At 42.8% G+C, this 16,923-nt stretch overlaps 1 protein-coding gene across 18 annotated transcripts in view; it reads left to right on the top strand.

Annotated features, from left to right (window-relative positions):
* The window catches only part of Macf1 (microtubule actin crosslinking factor 1), a 334,145-nt gene that overhangs the window by 122,666 nt on the left and 194,556 nt on the right, over nucleotides 1–16,923 (top strand). For all 18 annotated transcript variants that reach the window (XM_076564989.1, XM_076565001.1, XM_076564994.1 and 15 more), the window contains 2 exons: nucleotides 5,298–5,359; nucleotides 14,499–14,588. In XM_076564989.1, coding sequence (XP_076421104.1) covers nucleotides 5,298–5,359; nucleotides 14,499–14,588 — 152 coding nt within the window. The remainder of the gene's footprint in view (nucleotides 1–5,297; nucleotides 5,360–14,498; nucleotides 14,589–16,923) is intronic.

Genomic DNA, 16,923 nt, shown 5'->3' with positions numbered 1-16,923 from the left:
TCATACCATCTCTGCAGCCCCGTTCCTTCAGTCTCAAGTCTCACCGCTACCTAGTAAATGTTCTCTCATTCACTCTGCAGCTGTCATATTAGCTGTGACCTCAGGGAGCAGCTTGTCAGCCACTGGGCCTTGTTTTCGTCCCAGCTGTCACCTGTGGTCCTCCCTTTCACGTCTCCTCCCTCCTACACTGAGCAAATCCCTCAGCCATACTTGTTTTCTGGGGTTAGTGAGACTCACATCCCCAGGACCAGGCACTGTCCAGCTGTTTCCCTCCCTACTCAGGCTGAGTCCGGCTTGGTAAATTGTGGGTTGGGACCCCTTAGGTGGTGAGGAAAATTTGGAAGCACACAAAAAGAGTTTTTGAGGCCACAGTGGAAAAAAAAAAAATTAAAAATCAAATGTGATGAATCTAAAGTTTCTGGCAGTGCTACCTCTATTGCATCACGTGACTTTACCACAGCCTTGGTTCTGAACACACACCACAGAAACTCTGCACTGTGTATGCCACACACCATGAATGCCAACACCTGCTGCCAAAAACACCTCAGCTCAGCTTAGTGTATGTTACCAATCACAGTGTTTTACTTTACATACAGATTTTCTGTTCTGATAGAAACATAATGGATTGCTTATGAAAAATAAAGACAGTGTTTTTCTACCACCATTCCTCAGGATGTTTAAATTGGTATATCTTTGTATTGTGTTTGATTTTATTCTTTTAATTTATTTGAATTTTTAAAACAGAATCTTATAGCCTAGGCTGGCTTTGAATCCACCATATAGCCTAAAATGACCTTGGACTCCTGATCTTCCAGTTTCTAATTCCCATGTGTTGGAATTACAGGAATACATACCCAGTTAGAATATGATTTGAAAATGTTTGTTATTGTTAAACATTTTAATTTATTTGTGGGTGTTTGTGCAGATCAGAGGACAACAGCAATGGGAGTTGGTTCTCTCTTTCTACCCCATGGATCTCAGGGATCAAACTCAGGTCACCAGGCTTGCTAGCAAGGGCCTTGACCCAGTGAGCCGTCTTTCTGGCCCTAGAATAGTTGCTTTCCAAGGTACAGATGGCTGTAAGCACTGTGTGGGTGCTGAGAATTGAACCTGGGTCCTCTGGAAGAGCAGTAGTGTTCCTCTCTCCAGCCCCAAGTGCTATTTGAATTTTAAAGAAAATTTAAATTTCTTTAAAAAAAACATCATTCAATAAATTTTGGCTTGGGATTAGGACAGGATTTCTAATAATTTCTGAAATGCTCTAAACATACTACTGTCTTGTATTATGTTTACCAGTTCTCTTTGCATTGATGACTATAAAATTATCATTCAACTCTTAGTCAAGATGTTGTGTGTTCTGTAGTATCAGGTGTTTCTACCTGTGAAAATAAACAAAGACACCTATCTTAGTAGCATGCAATGCTGCTTTCATATTTAACAAATAAGATAACTGTGTGTATGCCAAAGAATTGTTTTTAAATGTTATTAATCATTTGTTATCAGTAAATGTATTATTGCTATACCTACTTTATGTATCTGTATTTCTGGGGTCATATAAAAATTTCTTGGAAGAGAGTTGCAAGTAAAAAAAAAATAGTTTAAGAAACTGGGCAAAACCACTTGTGTTCCAATACTCTGTGCTTACTTACCTGTATAGCACTTATGAAGCTATGCCAAAGTTATTTAGATTTTTAATTTTTGTTTCATATCTATGAGTGTTTTGCCTGAGTGTATGTCTGTGCACCATTTGGTCCCTGGTGCCTTTCGAAAAGGGCATCAGATCCCCTGGTACTGGAGTTATGGAACCACCGTGTGGGTGCTGGCAATCAAACCCAAGGGCAACAAGTGTCCTTAACCCCTGAGCTGTCTCTCCAGCCCTGGTTATTGGCATTTTTACTAGCAGAGGCTGAAGGGCCTTGGAATTAGATGCTTAATGGAGCTTTATGCAGACGGTAGAGAGTGAACAAGTAAGTTGCATTTTAAGGAATAACTGTGACTTGCACTGGTGGGAAGAGAAATAACATGCTACAAAGGGGGAATAAATAGCATGAGGGTCATGATGAGGGAATAGCGGCAAGCTGGTTCTGATCAGTCTTCACATGATGGGACTGAAAAGGGTGATGAAGTTGGACCAAATCAGCCTCCAAAAAAGAACTACAAGTGTTGGCACACAGTGAACAAGTCTAATAAGAATCCTGGCTTCAAATATTTGCATGACTCTATTAAGTTAAAACCACATTAGACCTGACAAAATGAATTTCCAACAGTTCCAAGTAAAGCCAATAGGTAGAATTTGTGCAGAAGCAGACGTGGCACCACATTCAAGGAGCTTAAGTTGCTGTATCACTTTGTGAGATGACGGATGGTCTTCTAGCTCCAGAATGCTGTGCATCCGTGTTAGAAGGAGTAACTTGGGAGGTCTGTGTCTTAATTCTGTGCTATATCAAAGGGAGAGACTTATTCCTTGTGAAGCTGGAAACATTCAATCTAAGAAAGCTGTGAAGACAAAGTCCTGGGAAAAGAGAGATTGCTTCCTGAATGGAAGCAATACAAACTGGGGGGTGGGGGGTGGGGGGTGGGGGGTGGAAAGACAGTGTATTGACCCAGAAGGGTTTGCAGTGGGTGTCGTGCAATGGGGCTTTTTCTAGGGGATTCTGAAAGAGAGTGACTGATCTTGTGCAGAGAGCTCCATATAAACGTCTGATGTTAGTTTGGAGCATGGTGACTCTCATTAAAAACATATACCTTTCTTCTGAAATTCTCTGACCTGGAAAAGAAACGGGAGGAGTCAAGCAGTTCTATTCAAGTGAGAGTTGGGAAGGATAGTGATTACTCATTCATGTTGTCTAGCACGGGAGAGGGCTAAACTTTGAAATTCTTCATGAATGAGGTAGAATAAGAGTAATTGAAGAGCAATAATAATTGATGGGAAGACTGGGGGCATAATTCAGTGGTAGAGCACCTAGCATGCATGAGACTCTGGGTTTAAATCCCTAGCACGCCCCTCCCCACAGAAAAGAATAATTAGGGGGTATGAGGTATTTTGCTTTTTCTGTTTGAGAAAAGGTCTGCTGTATCCCAGGCTGGACTCTTAACTCATTATGTAGCCAGAAATGATCTTGAACTTCTGACCAGTCTTTCTGTCTCCACATCCCAAGGGCTACAGTTACGGGTATGCACCACTATGCCTGTTTATACAGGACTTTGCGCAAGTACTCCATCAACTGAGTTACATGCCCAGCCCTGTATAATTGACATGTATAGATTGACAAAGAAGACTGCTACATCTATTTGGAGGACTGGGGCTAGAGTGTGGCCTCACTCCAGATGTGAGACAAAGGTGTTAGGTCAGCTGATGAGGATAGGACTAGAGTTATCTCTGTTATCTGGGCCAGTGGCTGGAGGTGAATTGCTGAGGCAGTTCAGTGGAGCCAGGTAGGCTCAGATACAAAGCCAACACTCAAACTGACATCCATCCATCCATCCATCCATCCATCCATCCATCCATCCATCCATCTATCTATGTCTATATATCCTTATATATCTACCTATATATACATGGACATAGAAATGAGACCCTAGTCTCTAGAAAAGATGAAGTGAGAGCTGCCATGTGGCAGTGGGGGGCAGCAGGGAATGGTCAGTGACGGTGAGGATGATTTGTTTTATGGTTTTGTTTTGGTTTTCCTTTTAAAAATCATTATTAGAGACTGACAGATAGTTGAGTGGAAAAGAGTGTTTGCTGCCAAATCTGACACCCTGAGTTCAGTCCCTGGCACCCATATGATAAGAAGGAAAGAAATTACTCTCACGTTGTTCTTTGACTTGGAAGATACACGTATCATGGCTCTCTCTCTCTCTCTCTCTCTCTCTCTCTCTCTCTCTCTCTCTCTCTGTAATGTAGCAGGAATCTTAGAGAGTCTTATTAATAATAAAGTCAAACCTGAGGCCAGTTATTGGGGTGAATGCTGGAAGATCAGAGAAGCAGAACAAGCCACAGCCAACCTCACCTTGCTAGTTCCTCAGCTGATCCTGTTTCCTCAGACTGGAAGCCTCTGAGTCCTTGTCCAGAATGAATCTCAGCTGAACTGCTGCTCAAAAGCCTGAAAGCTTAACCAACCAAATGCTTCTAGTTTCTGGTCTTCATGCCTTATACATCTTTCTGCCTTCTACCACCACTCCCTGGGATTAAAGGCTCACTTCTTGGTATTAAAGGGGTGTGTCACCATGCCTGGCTGTTTCCAATGTGGCCTTGAACTCACAGAGATGCAGAGGGATTTCTACCCTTGGAATGCTAGGATTAAAGGTTTGAGTGCCACCATTTTCAAGCCTTTGTATCTAGTGGCTGTTCTGTCTCTGACCCCAGATAAGTTTATTAGGGTGCACAATATTTTGGGGAACACAATACCACCACACAGTAAAATGTAATAAAAATTTAAAAATAATTATTAGCATATTCATCATACAAAAGATGGGTTTCATTATATTTTCATACACGTATGTGAGGTATTTTGCTCGAGGTCACCCAATGAGGATTTTTGGTTAGAGTGCTGTATAGAGGGTACAGCCTTCAGATAAATAGAAAAGAATTAGGGCTGTCCACTCAGTTTTCTGGAACTGGCTCTGGGGAATTGCCCCAGGTGAATCTTTCACTGGACTGATTGTGTGTGGGATAATCATTGTCAAGTATTGACAGAATTGATGTTTCTGTTAAAGAGGTCTGGGTGGGTTGTGAGAAAGAGGAGGAGTTTGTCTTTTTAAGATTTAGGGGAAGGGGGAGGGGAGAGATGTGCAGGGAAGCTAACCTGGGTGGCGTTGGGGGATGGCTTGATGTCAGTGGCTGGCGAGGAAACTGGACATGAGAGGAAGCAGCAGTGTTGGGGGAGAGATTGAATGATTGGAGTGTCTGTGCTACATCCTGAGCCTTCCCACACTTCTCTTGCTACTATTGACAACTTTAGCCTGTTGGGACTTGTGAAGGATGCAGGAGAGCGCTCATCCCGTCCTCTGCTCTATTCAAATTATTGTACTGAGGAGACATTGCCACGATGAAATTTTTGAGACATATGATTCTGTCCAGTCTGCACAGTGGGAAATGGGTCATAATCAAAAAAGGAAAAAAAGATGTTTGAGTGAGCCAGACCTTCCTAACAAGAAGCCAATGTCCTGTAGTTCTACACCTAAAGTCAACCTTTTATATTGGTTCTAGAGAAACTGGGATGTGGACAGGGCAGAGGTGTGGGAACTAGCTGTCTGCAAAGCACTCAGTCAGCACCCCTTCTGTGTTTCCTTTGCAGATGAGCGGGACCGGGTTCAAAAGAAAACGTTCACCAAGTGGGTCAACAAGCACTTGATGAAGGTAAGATTCTTTCCTGTTTCCCTAGCTTTTCTTACTCTGCATGCGTGTGTGACACGTGTGGGGTCTTATACACGGGAAACCAGGGCTCCATGTCAGAAATCCTTCTTGATTGATCTTCCATTTAGTCATTGAGGCAGAGCTCATTGATACAGCTAGGCAGCTTGCCTTGAGGGTCCCCTGTGTCTGCCTTCTGAGGCTATAATTGCAGGCAGGTCATCAGACACACCCAGCATTTATGTGGGTATCTGAATTCCAGGCTCCATGCTTGTGTGATAAACACTTTAACTGCTGAGCCGTCTCCCAAGTCCTCTTTATATTATAAATGTGGAACCAACAGTGTCACCGTACTACCTCATCAGAGTAGGGTTGACAATACCAGGTGATGGTTTCTAAGATTCTGAGAACACAACTTTTAACTTTCAAAGTTATTCTATGGGGCTGGAGAGTTGGCCCGGAAGTTATCTACACTTATTGCTCCTCTGGAGGACCTAGGTTTGGTATCCTGCAGCCACATGAGTCTCACAACCACCCATTAATCCAGTTCCAGAGTTTCTGGTGCTCTCTCTGGTGCTCTCTCTGGTGCTCTCTCTGACCTCGAGGGCAGTAGGCACACACATGGAGCACAAACATACATACACATAGAATAAATGAATAATGAATCTAACTTTTAAAAAAGAAGCTGTTTTATAAACCCCTTCATCGTTCTTTGTAGTAGTAGAGGTTTAACCCGGGGCCTTGCTTTAGGCAAATGCTCTACCTGCTCTTTTTTTGCTGTTATTTTCAGACAAGGGCTCACTGTGTTGCCCAGGCCATTGAGCTATATCTCCAGTCCCAGCTGATGGAGTTTTATATCAATTTTATTAAAATCAAGAGGCACAGGGAGCTCTGTACAGTGATGGCATTTGTAATCCTAGCACTCAGGAGGCAAAAGCAGGTAGTCCCTGGTTCCATTAGACCGGTTGGAACTGGTGAGATCCAGATTCAGTGAGGAACCTGCCTCAGTTCAGTGACTAAAAAGTGGGGAGTGATTGATGAAAACACCTGCTGTCAACTTTTGGCCTTCATACACATGCACATACATGTGCATTCATGTTCTCCTTCCCCACATGTGGCCCCCACACACATTTAACATGCATACACACAAATGCATACCACACATACACAAACATGCAAAGAATCAAAGCAGAAGTGTGGTTAAGACTCTCATAAGGTTCACCTGTGGCAGTCAGATCCAAGCAAAGTTTGCATGCTCTAATACTGCTGCTCTGGGAAGAATCATCAGTGGCTGAGTGATTGATCCACTTGTTTAAATACGCGCGCGCGCGCGCGCGCGTGTGTGTGTGTGTGTGTGTGTGTGTGTGTGTGTGTGTGTGTGTGTGTGTGTACAGGTGGGTGCTTGTGAGTATTTACCATGGTGCATGTGTGGAGGCCAGAAGACAACTTGTGGAGTTGTACACACAGTAGTTGGGTGATTATGTGTGCCGTGGTGCATTTCTGGTGTTCAGAGAACAGCTTGCAGGAGTTGGTTCTCTCTTTCCACCATGTGAAACTCCAGACTCTCAGGCCTTGGCTTGGTGGTGAGAACCTTTGCTTGTTGAGCCATCTTGCTTTTCCTCGTCCCTTCTTTTGAGACAGGGCCTCACTTGTAACCCAGGCTTCCCTTGAGTTTGAGATCCGCCTGTCTCTGCCTCTAACTGTAGGAGGAATCTCTTAATTGCTGTATTCAATGACCTGGTTTTCTCTTCCTGTCGCTTGATTTCTCTTTTGTACTTAACACTGCAGTCTGTTCCTTGACACCCTCTCTTCTGTTGACTTGTAGAAATACTGCTTCTCCCTCGATTATTTTTCAACCACAAGACCTGGAGAAAAAAAGTTTTTCCCACATTTTACCTCAAACCCAAGATATGCCTTTCTCAGGTTGACTTGACAGATTCATCTGCCTGTCACCACGTGTGTCCTGTATTTGACACATCTCAAGTAGCTAAATACTTTGCTTGTTGTCCAGGTCAGGAACTTATAATCATATTTGATTCAGGACTGCCAATTGTAATCTGTCTATCCCTTGTTACCAAATCTAATCAATTCAGCTCAGAAAAGGGACTTGATTCTGTGTTCTCCACTTTTGTTCACTGTTCAGGGCTTCTTCATTTCTTGTCTTGCCCTCCATAATAGTTTCCTAACAAAGTGGCCAACAATAACCCTGATTGTGACATTAGTATTCGTAGTTTATTGATGCCTTCCAATAAGTCAGACATCTTATAGTAAGTCCCTCCCATGAATTAGCTCACAGTCTTTCACTGACTGTGCTGAATGTTCTATTAATAACCTTATTTTATCAGTGAGGAAAATGAGGTTTAGAGAGGGTGTGCAGCTTGTTCAAAGTCACACTACTAAAAATAAACAAACTGAAATTTTAGACCTCAGTTTATAACACATATTCCTTAACCTGCAAAACTGGCCCTGGCTTCTGCCGTGTGGGGGGCGGGGGGAGAAAAGGAGAGAACCAGTAAGTTTAGTTCGGGTTCTTAACTTCTCCGTGGCTGCTACTGAAGACAGCAGCCCTTCCTCAGCAGCCAGTAACTGTGAGTGGAGCGTGGAGCATGAGGCTGGGAGCACAGCTTACCTTTCTTATCCCCCATAGCGCCAAACCCCGCTCCTACCTGACGAAGGCTCTTGCTGTTTTACCTGTCTGCCTTGGCTCTGGTCTCCCTCTGGCTGTTTTGCCTGTCAACTTAATATCCTTCAATAATTGTTTTCCTGACCCTCCCACGTACAGTCAACCGCCCTTCCCTCTGTGCGTCTCCTTGTATTGCTTTGTACTTCGGTTACAGAATGCATATGCCTTATTCTGACTCTGTGCTAGATTGCAGTTTTTGTTTCCAGATTGTATCTTCGTTCTAGTTTCATTTCCAATGTTGTGATAACATAACTTGACAGAACAACTTTAGGGGAGAAAGGGTTTATCTGGCTACAATTCTAGGTCACGTTCCATCATTGTGGGAAGCCACGGCACATTGAAACACAACTTGAAACAGTCACATTGCATCCCCAGTGGAGAGCAGAGAAGTAAATGCACTCGTGCTTACTCTTAAACAGTTCAGGACCCAGCCCACAAATGGTCCGCCCACATTTAGGGTTGGTCTTCCCATCTCAATTAACCCAATTAGGAAAAATGCCCCCAGGAATGCCTATAGGTTAACCTGATCTAGGCAGTCCTTCACTGAGACTCTTTAGGTGAATCTAGGTTGTATCAAGTTGAGCATTCAATCTAACCATCACAGTCTTGAAGACAAGTAATGTGTCTTGTTTTTGTTTTGTTTTGCAGTTTTGTAGTTATCAGAACAAAGAAAGACAAGAGAGGCAGGGTGGAGGGAGGACAACTACCGAAAGCTTATTTGTATTTGCTGCTCCAAATTCCTAGAGTGCTTCCCAGTTATCTCCAGTTGACCTCTGATCATAGGATGAGGCCTCTCTGTCATGATTCAGAGCCCGACTTTACCTGGTTCTCCTCTGCTTGTCCAGATAGTCTCTCCCATGGAACTTACGCTGTAGTCACACCAGTTAGCTTGCTGCTCTCTGAAGTCCTTGTACTTCTATGCTGCTGTTTGTTCCTCTTCCCAGAACGCACACCCCAGTCTCCTGTGCCTGGCCACTGCCTACTGACCATTTTTTGGCTAAGGGATATAATCTTTCTGACCTACATTCCTTAGACTAAGTCACTTGCAATTCCATCTCTATTCTGTGTCACTTGGAACAGATGCCTGTGTGGTTTGCATACTGTCTCCTGTTAGAGTGCGCATTGAGACTGAGACAGTGTAGTACTACTTTATCTGCAAGCATTGCACTGGGACATGAGAGATAGCCAATAAGTATTTGTTACCTTGAGCAAATAGCAGTAGTGCTTAATAGCTTACAAAGTGCATTTTATCTGATCTGCTTTTTGTTTGTTTGTTTCCCGAGACAGGGTTTCTCTGTGTAGCTTTGTGCCTTTCCTAGAACTCACTTTGTAGACCAGGCTGGCCTTGAACTCACAAAGATCCGCCTGGCTCTGCCTCCCATGTGCTGGGATTAAAGGCGTGTGCCACCACCGCCCCGGTCTGGTCTGCTTTTTACAATAACCTCTGAAGAGGGTTCCTGCCTAAATAATGGTGCTATCTTTTATGGATTTTAGAATATAATCCTCTCAGTTTTCATGACAAAAGAGGTGAAAATTAGAGAGGTGAAATGACTTTCCCAAGATCATGCAGCTAGTGAGGGGCAGAGGTAAGGGACACCCATAAGTCACGTGATCAAAATGACTGGGTCTTTCTACTAAACATGCCCTCAGTACCTCTCCTTTCATACCAGTCTCTAAGAGCTGGACAAGGCAAAAGCCCCACTAACTTTGTATTTGGATGCCAGTGCTCTGGCTCTCTGCTGATCCTCCTTGGTAGCTGATGTTGCCTGTTGGAGCTCTGCCTAGTGCTGTGTGATGACAGGAGGCCTGGGAACGGGGAACCAGAGAACACATCATAGCATTGTTAGACGTTGGAGGCCGGCCAGTGCTTTACTTAAACCCTTGGCTATTTTGCATCATTTTTCAGGCTGCCAGCCTTCTCAGCACCTTTTCATCTTCGGATATTTAGAGAGAGAGAGAGAGAGAGAGAGAGAGAGAGAGAGAGAGAGAGAGAGAGAGAGAGAGATCGAGATCCACTGCTAATCAGAATCACTCTACTAAGACTGAATTCTTGAAACTTTGGGTTGAATGTTAAAGAATAAATTTTGTTTTGTGAAACTCAGGTGTCTTTTGCTTGGCCGTGCAAGTACATTCATTCTCTCTTTGGCCAATAGGCCAGTGTAAGATCAAAACCAATTAAGCCCCTTTAATTCTAGGTTTAGTTGATCCAGACTCTCTTGGGTTCTTCGATATACCTTTGGGGAGTGCTTTATTCTAGAGTAAGAAAATTACACCCCTCCCCTCCTTTGTGTGGTTTGGGTTTTGAGACGCTCTCACTAAAGCCCAGGGTGGCCTCAAATTTACCTGCTTCCTATTTCAGTCTTTCAAGTGCTGAGATGACCCGTGTGCGATGCCACTTCCAACTTTCTGGTATAATTGAGGACCTGATGGCTATAGGACAACACTAGGGACCCCCAGACCTGTCTGCTGTGCAGCCCCTGCTCAGGCCACTTGAGAGGAGTCACTACTCTCCAAATGGTGCATGGATTTTCATACCTCTTCCCAGCTTACCCCATACTTTCACTGTACTGAGAACTGAACCCAGAAACTTGCAGCTAAACAAAGTACTCTAATACCACATCCTTTACCCATCTTTTCAAAAATGGAGACTAGAATTTGAAACACACTTGCAGCGTTTTGTTTTGTTTTGTGAGACAGGGTTTCTCTGTGTAGTCCTGGCTGTCTTGGAACTCACTCTGTAGACCAGGCTGGCTTTGAACTCAGAGAGATCTGCCTTCCCCTGTCTCCTGAGTGCTGGGATTAAAGATGTGCACCACCACTGCCTGGCCTACACCTGCATATTTTAAAACATCTTCTGTGATATATTTGTTTGGATCAAGGACATTAAGCTGCTATGTTTCCTTTTAATACATTATCTTAGAGGGAAAAGTTTTCCAGTATCAGAGAATGACACAGGAAAATTCCCGTTTGTTGTTGTTGTTATAGAAGCCTTTAAAGGGGAAGAATGCAGCTAAAACAAGGGCACAGTGATCTGGACCCGCGCTGACCTTCCACAGTGGCTTATGCCTGCAGGCTTGGGTGCTTGGGAGGCAAAGGTAGAGGATCATGGGGGGCAGGGGTTCAGAACAGAATGTAGTAGGGCCCCATTTAAGAAACAAAACTACCCCCCAAAGAAGACAAGTTAAAGGTGGAACGGAATGAGCGGTGTTTTGAGACAAGGTTTCCTCCAGTTTATGTTGGTCTTCAACCTCCTGATCCTCCCGCTTGAACTTCCTGAGTGCTAGGATTATAGGTGTCTGCCAAAAATGTGAGTAAAAAAGAATATATCTCTTATTTAATTCAGTTGTCCCTTTTCATAGTCAATTATCAGTTATTTTCCAGCATTTAAAAAAGATCCATTTTTATTTGTCTGTCTGTCTGTCTGTCTGTCTGTGTGTACACAGGTGTGTACCAGTGTGCCATATGTATGCTGTAATACCAAAATAGGGCACTGGATCCCCGAGAGCTGGAGTACAGATAGTTGGGAGCTACCTTACATTGGTGCTAGTAACTAAACTCGGGTCTTCTGGAAGAGCAGAAGTACTCTTAACCAGAGAGCGGACCTAAGGCTTTGTGTCATCAGGCCAGCACTTCATCACTGAGCTATGTTCCCAGGTCCTGACTTTTTTTAAACTTGCCATTCACTAATGTATGTATGGTATGATTTCCATTATATCATTCTCTTGAACATGTCTTCCTTTTCCTCAGTTTGCATGCTTGCATATACGTACACACAAACAGCCTGTACTGGTTTATAGGGGCATAAAACCTTTTTTTTTAAAGGGCCAGCAAGATGGTTCAGTGGGTAAAAGTACTTGCCTGATGACCTGAGTTTAATTCTGGAAACTCACTGTGGAAGTTAGGACACTGACTCCTGAAGTTGTTCTCTGATTTCATCAGGCATGCATCCACCTCGTGTGCGCGTGCACGCACGTGTGTGTACACACACACACATCATCATCATCATCATCATCATCATCATGAATTTCTTTTTAAAAACTTTCAACAGTTTTAGTCGTCATCCCCCTTGGTCCCTGGAGCACTGCTTTGATGGTCCCTGGAGCACTACTGTGGTTCTCCAGCCCCTCCCTTGACTGTGCTTGTTTGTTTTCCTGATTCTCTTACTGCTTCTGCTTTATATTTTATCTGATCTATCTGTGCTACCCCCAACCCCCACCCCCAACTCCTGGCCTTTATTTTACTGATGGCTTCTCCATCTCCAGACTTCTAAATTTGGCTACTCCCTAAGGCCCCTTCCTAGCACTCTGTTTTTTCTTGCCCCATCTTTGAAAGTCTAAGATTTCCCATGTCTTTAGCTAATGCCTCAGTGCTTATGAGTTCTAAGGTGAAGTTCTCAGCTGACCAGGTTGAATTCTGATAGTTTGAACTACTTCAAGAACATTCCTTTGGAGGTCTTTTCACTGCCACGTAAAACTTGCTGTATTTGAATTTTAATTCCTCTAATATGCTTTTTCCCTTCTAATCTTGATGATCTGTTCATTTGTTAGTAGTGAACTATATGGTCTGTCTACAACAAAATCTTGAAACATCGAGTCATTGGAAGATGTTGATATCTTGGAATTGCTGGTTTGGTTTGAGTAGTTAGACTTTTCTTTGGCCGTCAGCTCACAAAAAACAACATGGAGACTGATTATTAATTATGAAAGCTTGGCCTATAGTTTAGGCTTGTCCCACTAGCTCTTATAACTTAACCCATTTACATTAATCTGCATTTTGCCTTGTGGCTTTTTACCACTCTTCCATCCTGCACCTCCTGTTTCCTCTCCCTGTCCTCTGGTGTCTCTCCTATGCCTCGATTCATCTCCTCTTTCTCTCTTTATGCTCAGAAGTCCTGCCTAACATCTTCCTTCCCAGAAAGTCCCACCTAACCTCTTCCTGCCTAGTTACTGAAGCTTCAGCTCTTTATTAAACCAATCAGAAAGTGTCTTGGCAAAGACACATCTTCACAGTGCACAAAAAGATTATTCTACAACAGGTTTGGCTCTGTAGACTCATGAGAGCAAAATGTTAAATGCTCAGCAGTTTTGTAAGCTGGTTGCCAGATATAATTATTATTAAAATTAAGTTACAAATTTACAATAAATTATATACAAAATAAAAGTCATAAGTATTTGAAGGTTTTCACTTCATAATAATTTTACTCTTGAGGTTAACTCTATGTGCTGTGTCTCTACGATGGAAATATATAATGATGTGCTACTATCCATTTCATCTCAACACGACAGCTTGAAATTGGTCATGGTGGAAGTATTTTTACCATGGAAGTCCTCAGTGCTACCAATCTGAGCCCGGTGTTCATTGTGTGGTTCATTGTGTAGACTGAAGACAGTGACAGAGAAGGTGTTCTAAAGTGTTTATGTCTAGATCAGTACACAATTATTTTATTTGAGAACTATTGTTCATTGTAAATCAGTTTCTACAATTGTAATCCATTGTCACCTTACTCCCCCCATCCTCCTCATCCCCCCCCCCCCCACCTTTCTTTCTTGAAAGTTCTCACACAGCTCAGACAGGCCTCAAACTCACTAGGTAGTTGAGAATGACTTTAAGCTTTTATTTGTTTGTCTTTTGAGACTAGGTCTTTCTACGTAGCCCTGGCTGTCCTGGAACTCACTATGTAGACTAGGTTGGCCTTGAACTCACTGAAATCTACCTGCCACTTCCTCCTAAGTGCTAGGATCATAGGTGTATATATATCATTAGCCTTGTTTATGTGCTACTGGAGAGCAAACACCTGGCTTTCAGCACATTAGGCAAACACTCCATCAACTGAGTTACATTCCCGGCCCAAACTACCTTTGTGTGTGTGTGTGTGTGTGTGTGTGTGTGTGTGTGTGTGTGTGTGTGTGTGTGTGTATGGTTGCTAGAAGACAACCTGTGCCTTTGTTCCTCTTCAGGCTACCATCTCCCCTGTTTTTTAAAGACAGGGCTCTTAAATTCATTATTATAAATATGTAGCAAGAGCAAGTTTATATTGGAGTATGCCCAGTGAAATGTGGGTTGCCTTGCCCTTGGCTTTTTTCTTAGCAACGTGGAAGAATTTTCTGACACTGAGTGGACTAATCTGCCCATCTTAGCCAATTACCTGTTTAGTCTGTGGTCATGCTTGACATGTTTTCAAGATAATTGACTCCCTATCTCATTGTCCACACTTTTTAGAATACTGTCTAGTGTTATTTGGTATATGATAGACCTGGCTTTAGTTTAGAAAACACATATGCTGTGATAAATGTTATTATTCCATATGGGTTTTACTCAGACTTGGAAATTCATGAATTTTATTATTGCTTCTTGATTCCCATTCTTTAATTTACAGATTTATCTAGAACTAGACATTCTCTGGCGGATAATCAAATAATTCCGGATCAGTTATTGACTGGCTTGTCTTACTGTCCTTCACAGGTTCGCAAACACATCAATGATCTGTATGAAGACCTTCGGGATGGACACAACCTGATTTCCCTGTTGGAGGTCCTCTCAGGCATCAAACTGGTGAGCTCCTTTTGTCTAATGAATGTCCTGCAAGTGAGGCTACTGACTGCAACCCATGTAGATGATCTGTAGCAGCAGCCTGTATGGCTTGCCCATTGGGAGGGAGGGAGAAATAGATGAGGTTATTGATACACTTTATTTCTAACCCAGGCATATAATTTACAAGTAACATCATCTCAATTTATGTATTATGTATTGTCATGTGAGCCCCCCCCCCCCCCAGAGCTCTAAGGATTGAACGTGAGACCTCACAGCTGCTAGAAGGCACTATATAACTATATCTCCAGCTTTAGGTCTCATGTCTTGATAAAATCAGAAATAATTATGCTTTGTACTGCTAGACAGCATCTTCTTCATTCTTCATTTCTCTCTAGATACTGATATTTCAGGAACATTATATTTATGTTTAAAGTTTTTTTAATAAATTGAATTTTTCCTATAGTTTTTTTTTCTAGTTTATAGACTCTCCATTTCTCTATTATATTTTTTGTTGTTATTTCTTCTAATTTTCTGTATTCAGCTAAGGATTTGAAGTTTAATATCAAAGCCCAGGTCTTTGGAGTTTATCTTACTTTCTCCAATGATTTGTTGAGTCTCACAGATGTGGAGAGCTGCTGAAGCTGGTGCCTGTACATAGTCTCAGGAAGTACTATGGTTGGGCTCCTTGGATAATAAAATATACCCACCAGAATGTGTTTAACAGTGCTTGTGGGAAACCCTTTCCTATCTAAAAGGAAATCCTGGCTGATCCTCCTGGCCTGTAAAAGGATATATATATATATATATATTTTTTTTTTTTTAATGGGAGAAAGTTTATTTGGGGCTTACAGTTCCAGAGAGAAAAGTCCATAATGGTACTGTAGCACGGCAGAAGGCAGCCAGCACAGACGCTGAGAGATCACATCTTCCCCTGCATGCATGATGAAAAGGAAGCAAAACTACTGGAACCAAGTGTTCAGATAGTCTAGCCTGTGGGGGACGGGTCCCGTTCAAACCAGCACATCTGGAGTTTAAGGTGGATGGATGAGTTGGAAGGGACCTGTTTAGATTCGTTTCCAATTCCCTAAAATGCCAGACTTAGGAAGGGAGTTCTCACTGGCCCCCTATTTACATGGTGGGTTTGCATACATTTGCTTGCCACAGTTAAAGTTTCCTCTGACCCAAACAGACAAAAGCAGGAAGAGAGCCCTTCTGTGTTGGAAGCAAAGGCTGAGGAAACCCAAACTTAACCTTCATCACACCTGTCTAGCAGGTGAAACAAAGGCTACTCCCAGAGATGTCTGAGTCCTAACAAAGGATAGTCTTAAACTTGCTTTGTCTGAGGCACCAAAGTAACACTCCTTGGGCCATTGTCTCACAGATCTAAGCCTAATGGAAGTGAGTGTTCCTGTGGTCCAGCATCTTTCTCTTTAGTGCCGTAGGCAACGCAGTTTTCATTGGAAACATCCACACTTGGATATTGGAAGCATCTGTGGGGGAAGAGTCCTGCAGAGGCGCACAGTACAAGCAGTCAGAATCTCAGCCCACTCAGTGCTTCTGGTGGATTCTTAGTCACTGTTTGTTGTGTTAAAAGAATAGAATTTGGCACACTACATTTCACTGCTTATGTGATGTTCAACTCCTTCTAGGATTGGGGCTTGGCTTCCCTGAGCCCTTTGTTTTGGATTTACTTAAAAAAAAAAAAGTCTTGTAGTACAATTATTTATATGTATTTTTAGTGGTCAGAATTGCCTCTGTTACATAGCTAGCGTGTGTAATTCCTAGTTCTCTCCTGGCCCTTGTTCATTAATCTAGTAAGATATCGAGTTCATCCTTCTATTCCGCGCTCGACTCTTCAGCGCTCATTCAATATGCCTCACACAGTTGATGAATTCACAGTGATTTTCATAGTGGAAGGGCATCCTTTTTGATGATACTGCTTACAAAACAGGGTAAAGTCCCCCCAATTTAATTTCTACTTCTAACATTTGAAAACCACAGGTATTCATGGAGATACTCTTTTGTTTTGGTTGTTTTTTTGAGACAGGGTTTTTCTGCGTAGCCTTGGCTATCCTGGAACTCACTCTGTAGACCAGGCTGGCCTCAAACTCAGATCCGCCTGGCTCTGCCTCCAGAGTGCTGGGATTAAAGGCGTGCGCCACCACTGCTGCCTGACTAGATCTGTCTCTCAGAGTTGCTCTTGTCCCCTTTCTTCTCATAGCAGATTCACAGATGTAGGGTAGGCAGATGTGGAGAGTTGAAGATATGCTCAAAATAAGAAGCATTCAGTGTATTCTGCTCTGGTCTTTTTTTTTTTTTTTTTTTTAAGATTTTTATTTATTATTATGTATAGTGT

This window comes from Peromyscus maniculatus, chromosome 2 (genome assembly GCF_049852395.1).
Source record: "Peromyscus maniculatus bairdii isolate BWxNUB_F1_BW_parent chromosome 2, HU_Pman_BW_mat_3.1, whole genome shotgun sequence".
Lineage (NCBI taxonomy): Eukaryota > Metazoa > Chordata > Mammalia > Rodentia > Cricetidae > Peromyscus > Peromyscus maniculatus.
This window is presented reverse-complemented; position numbering and strand designations above follow the sequence as displayed.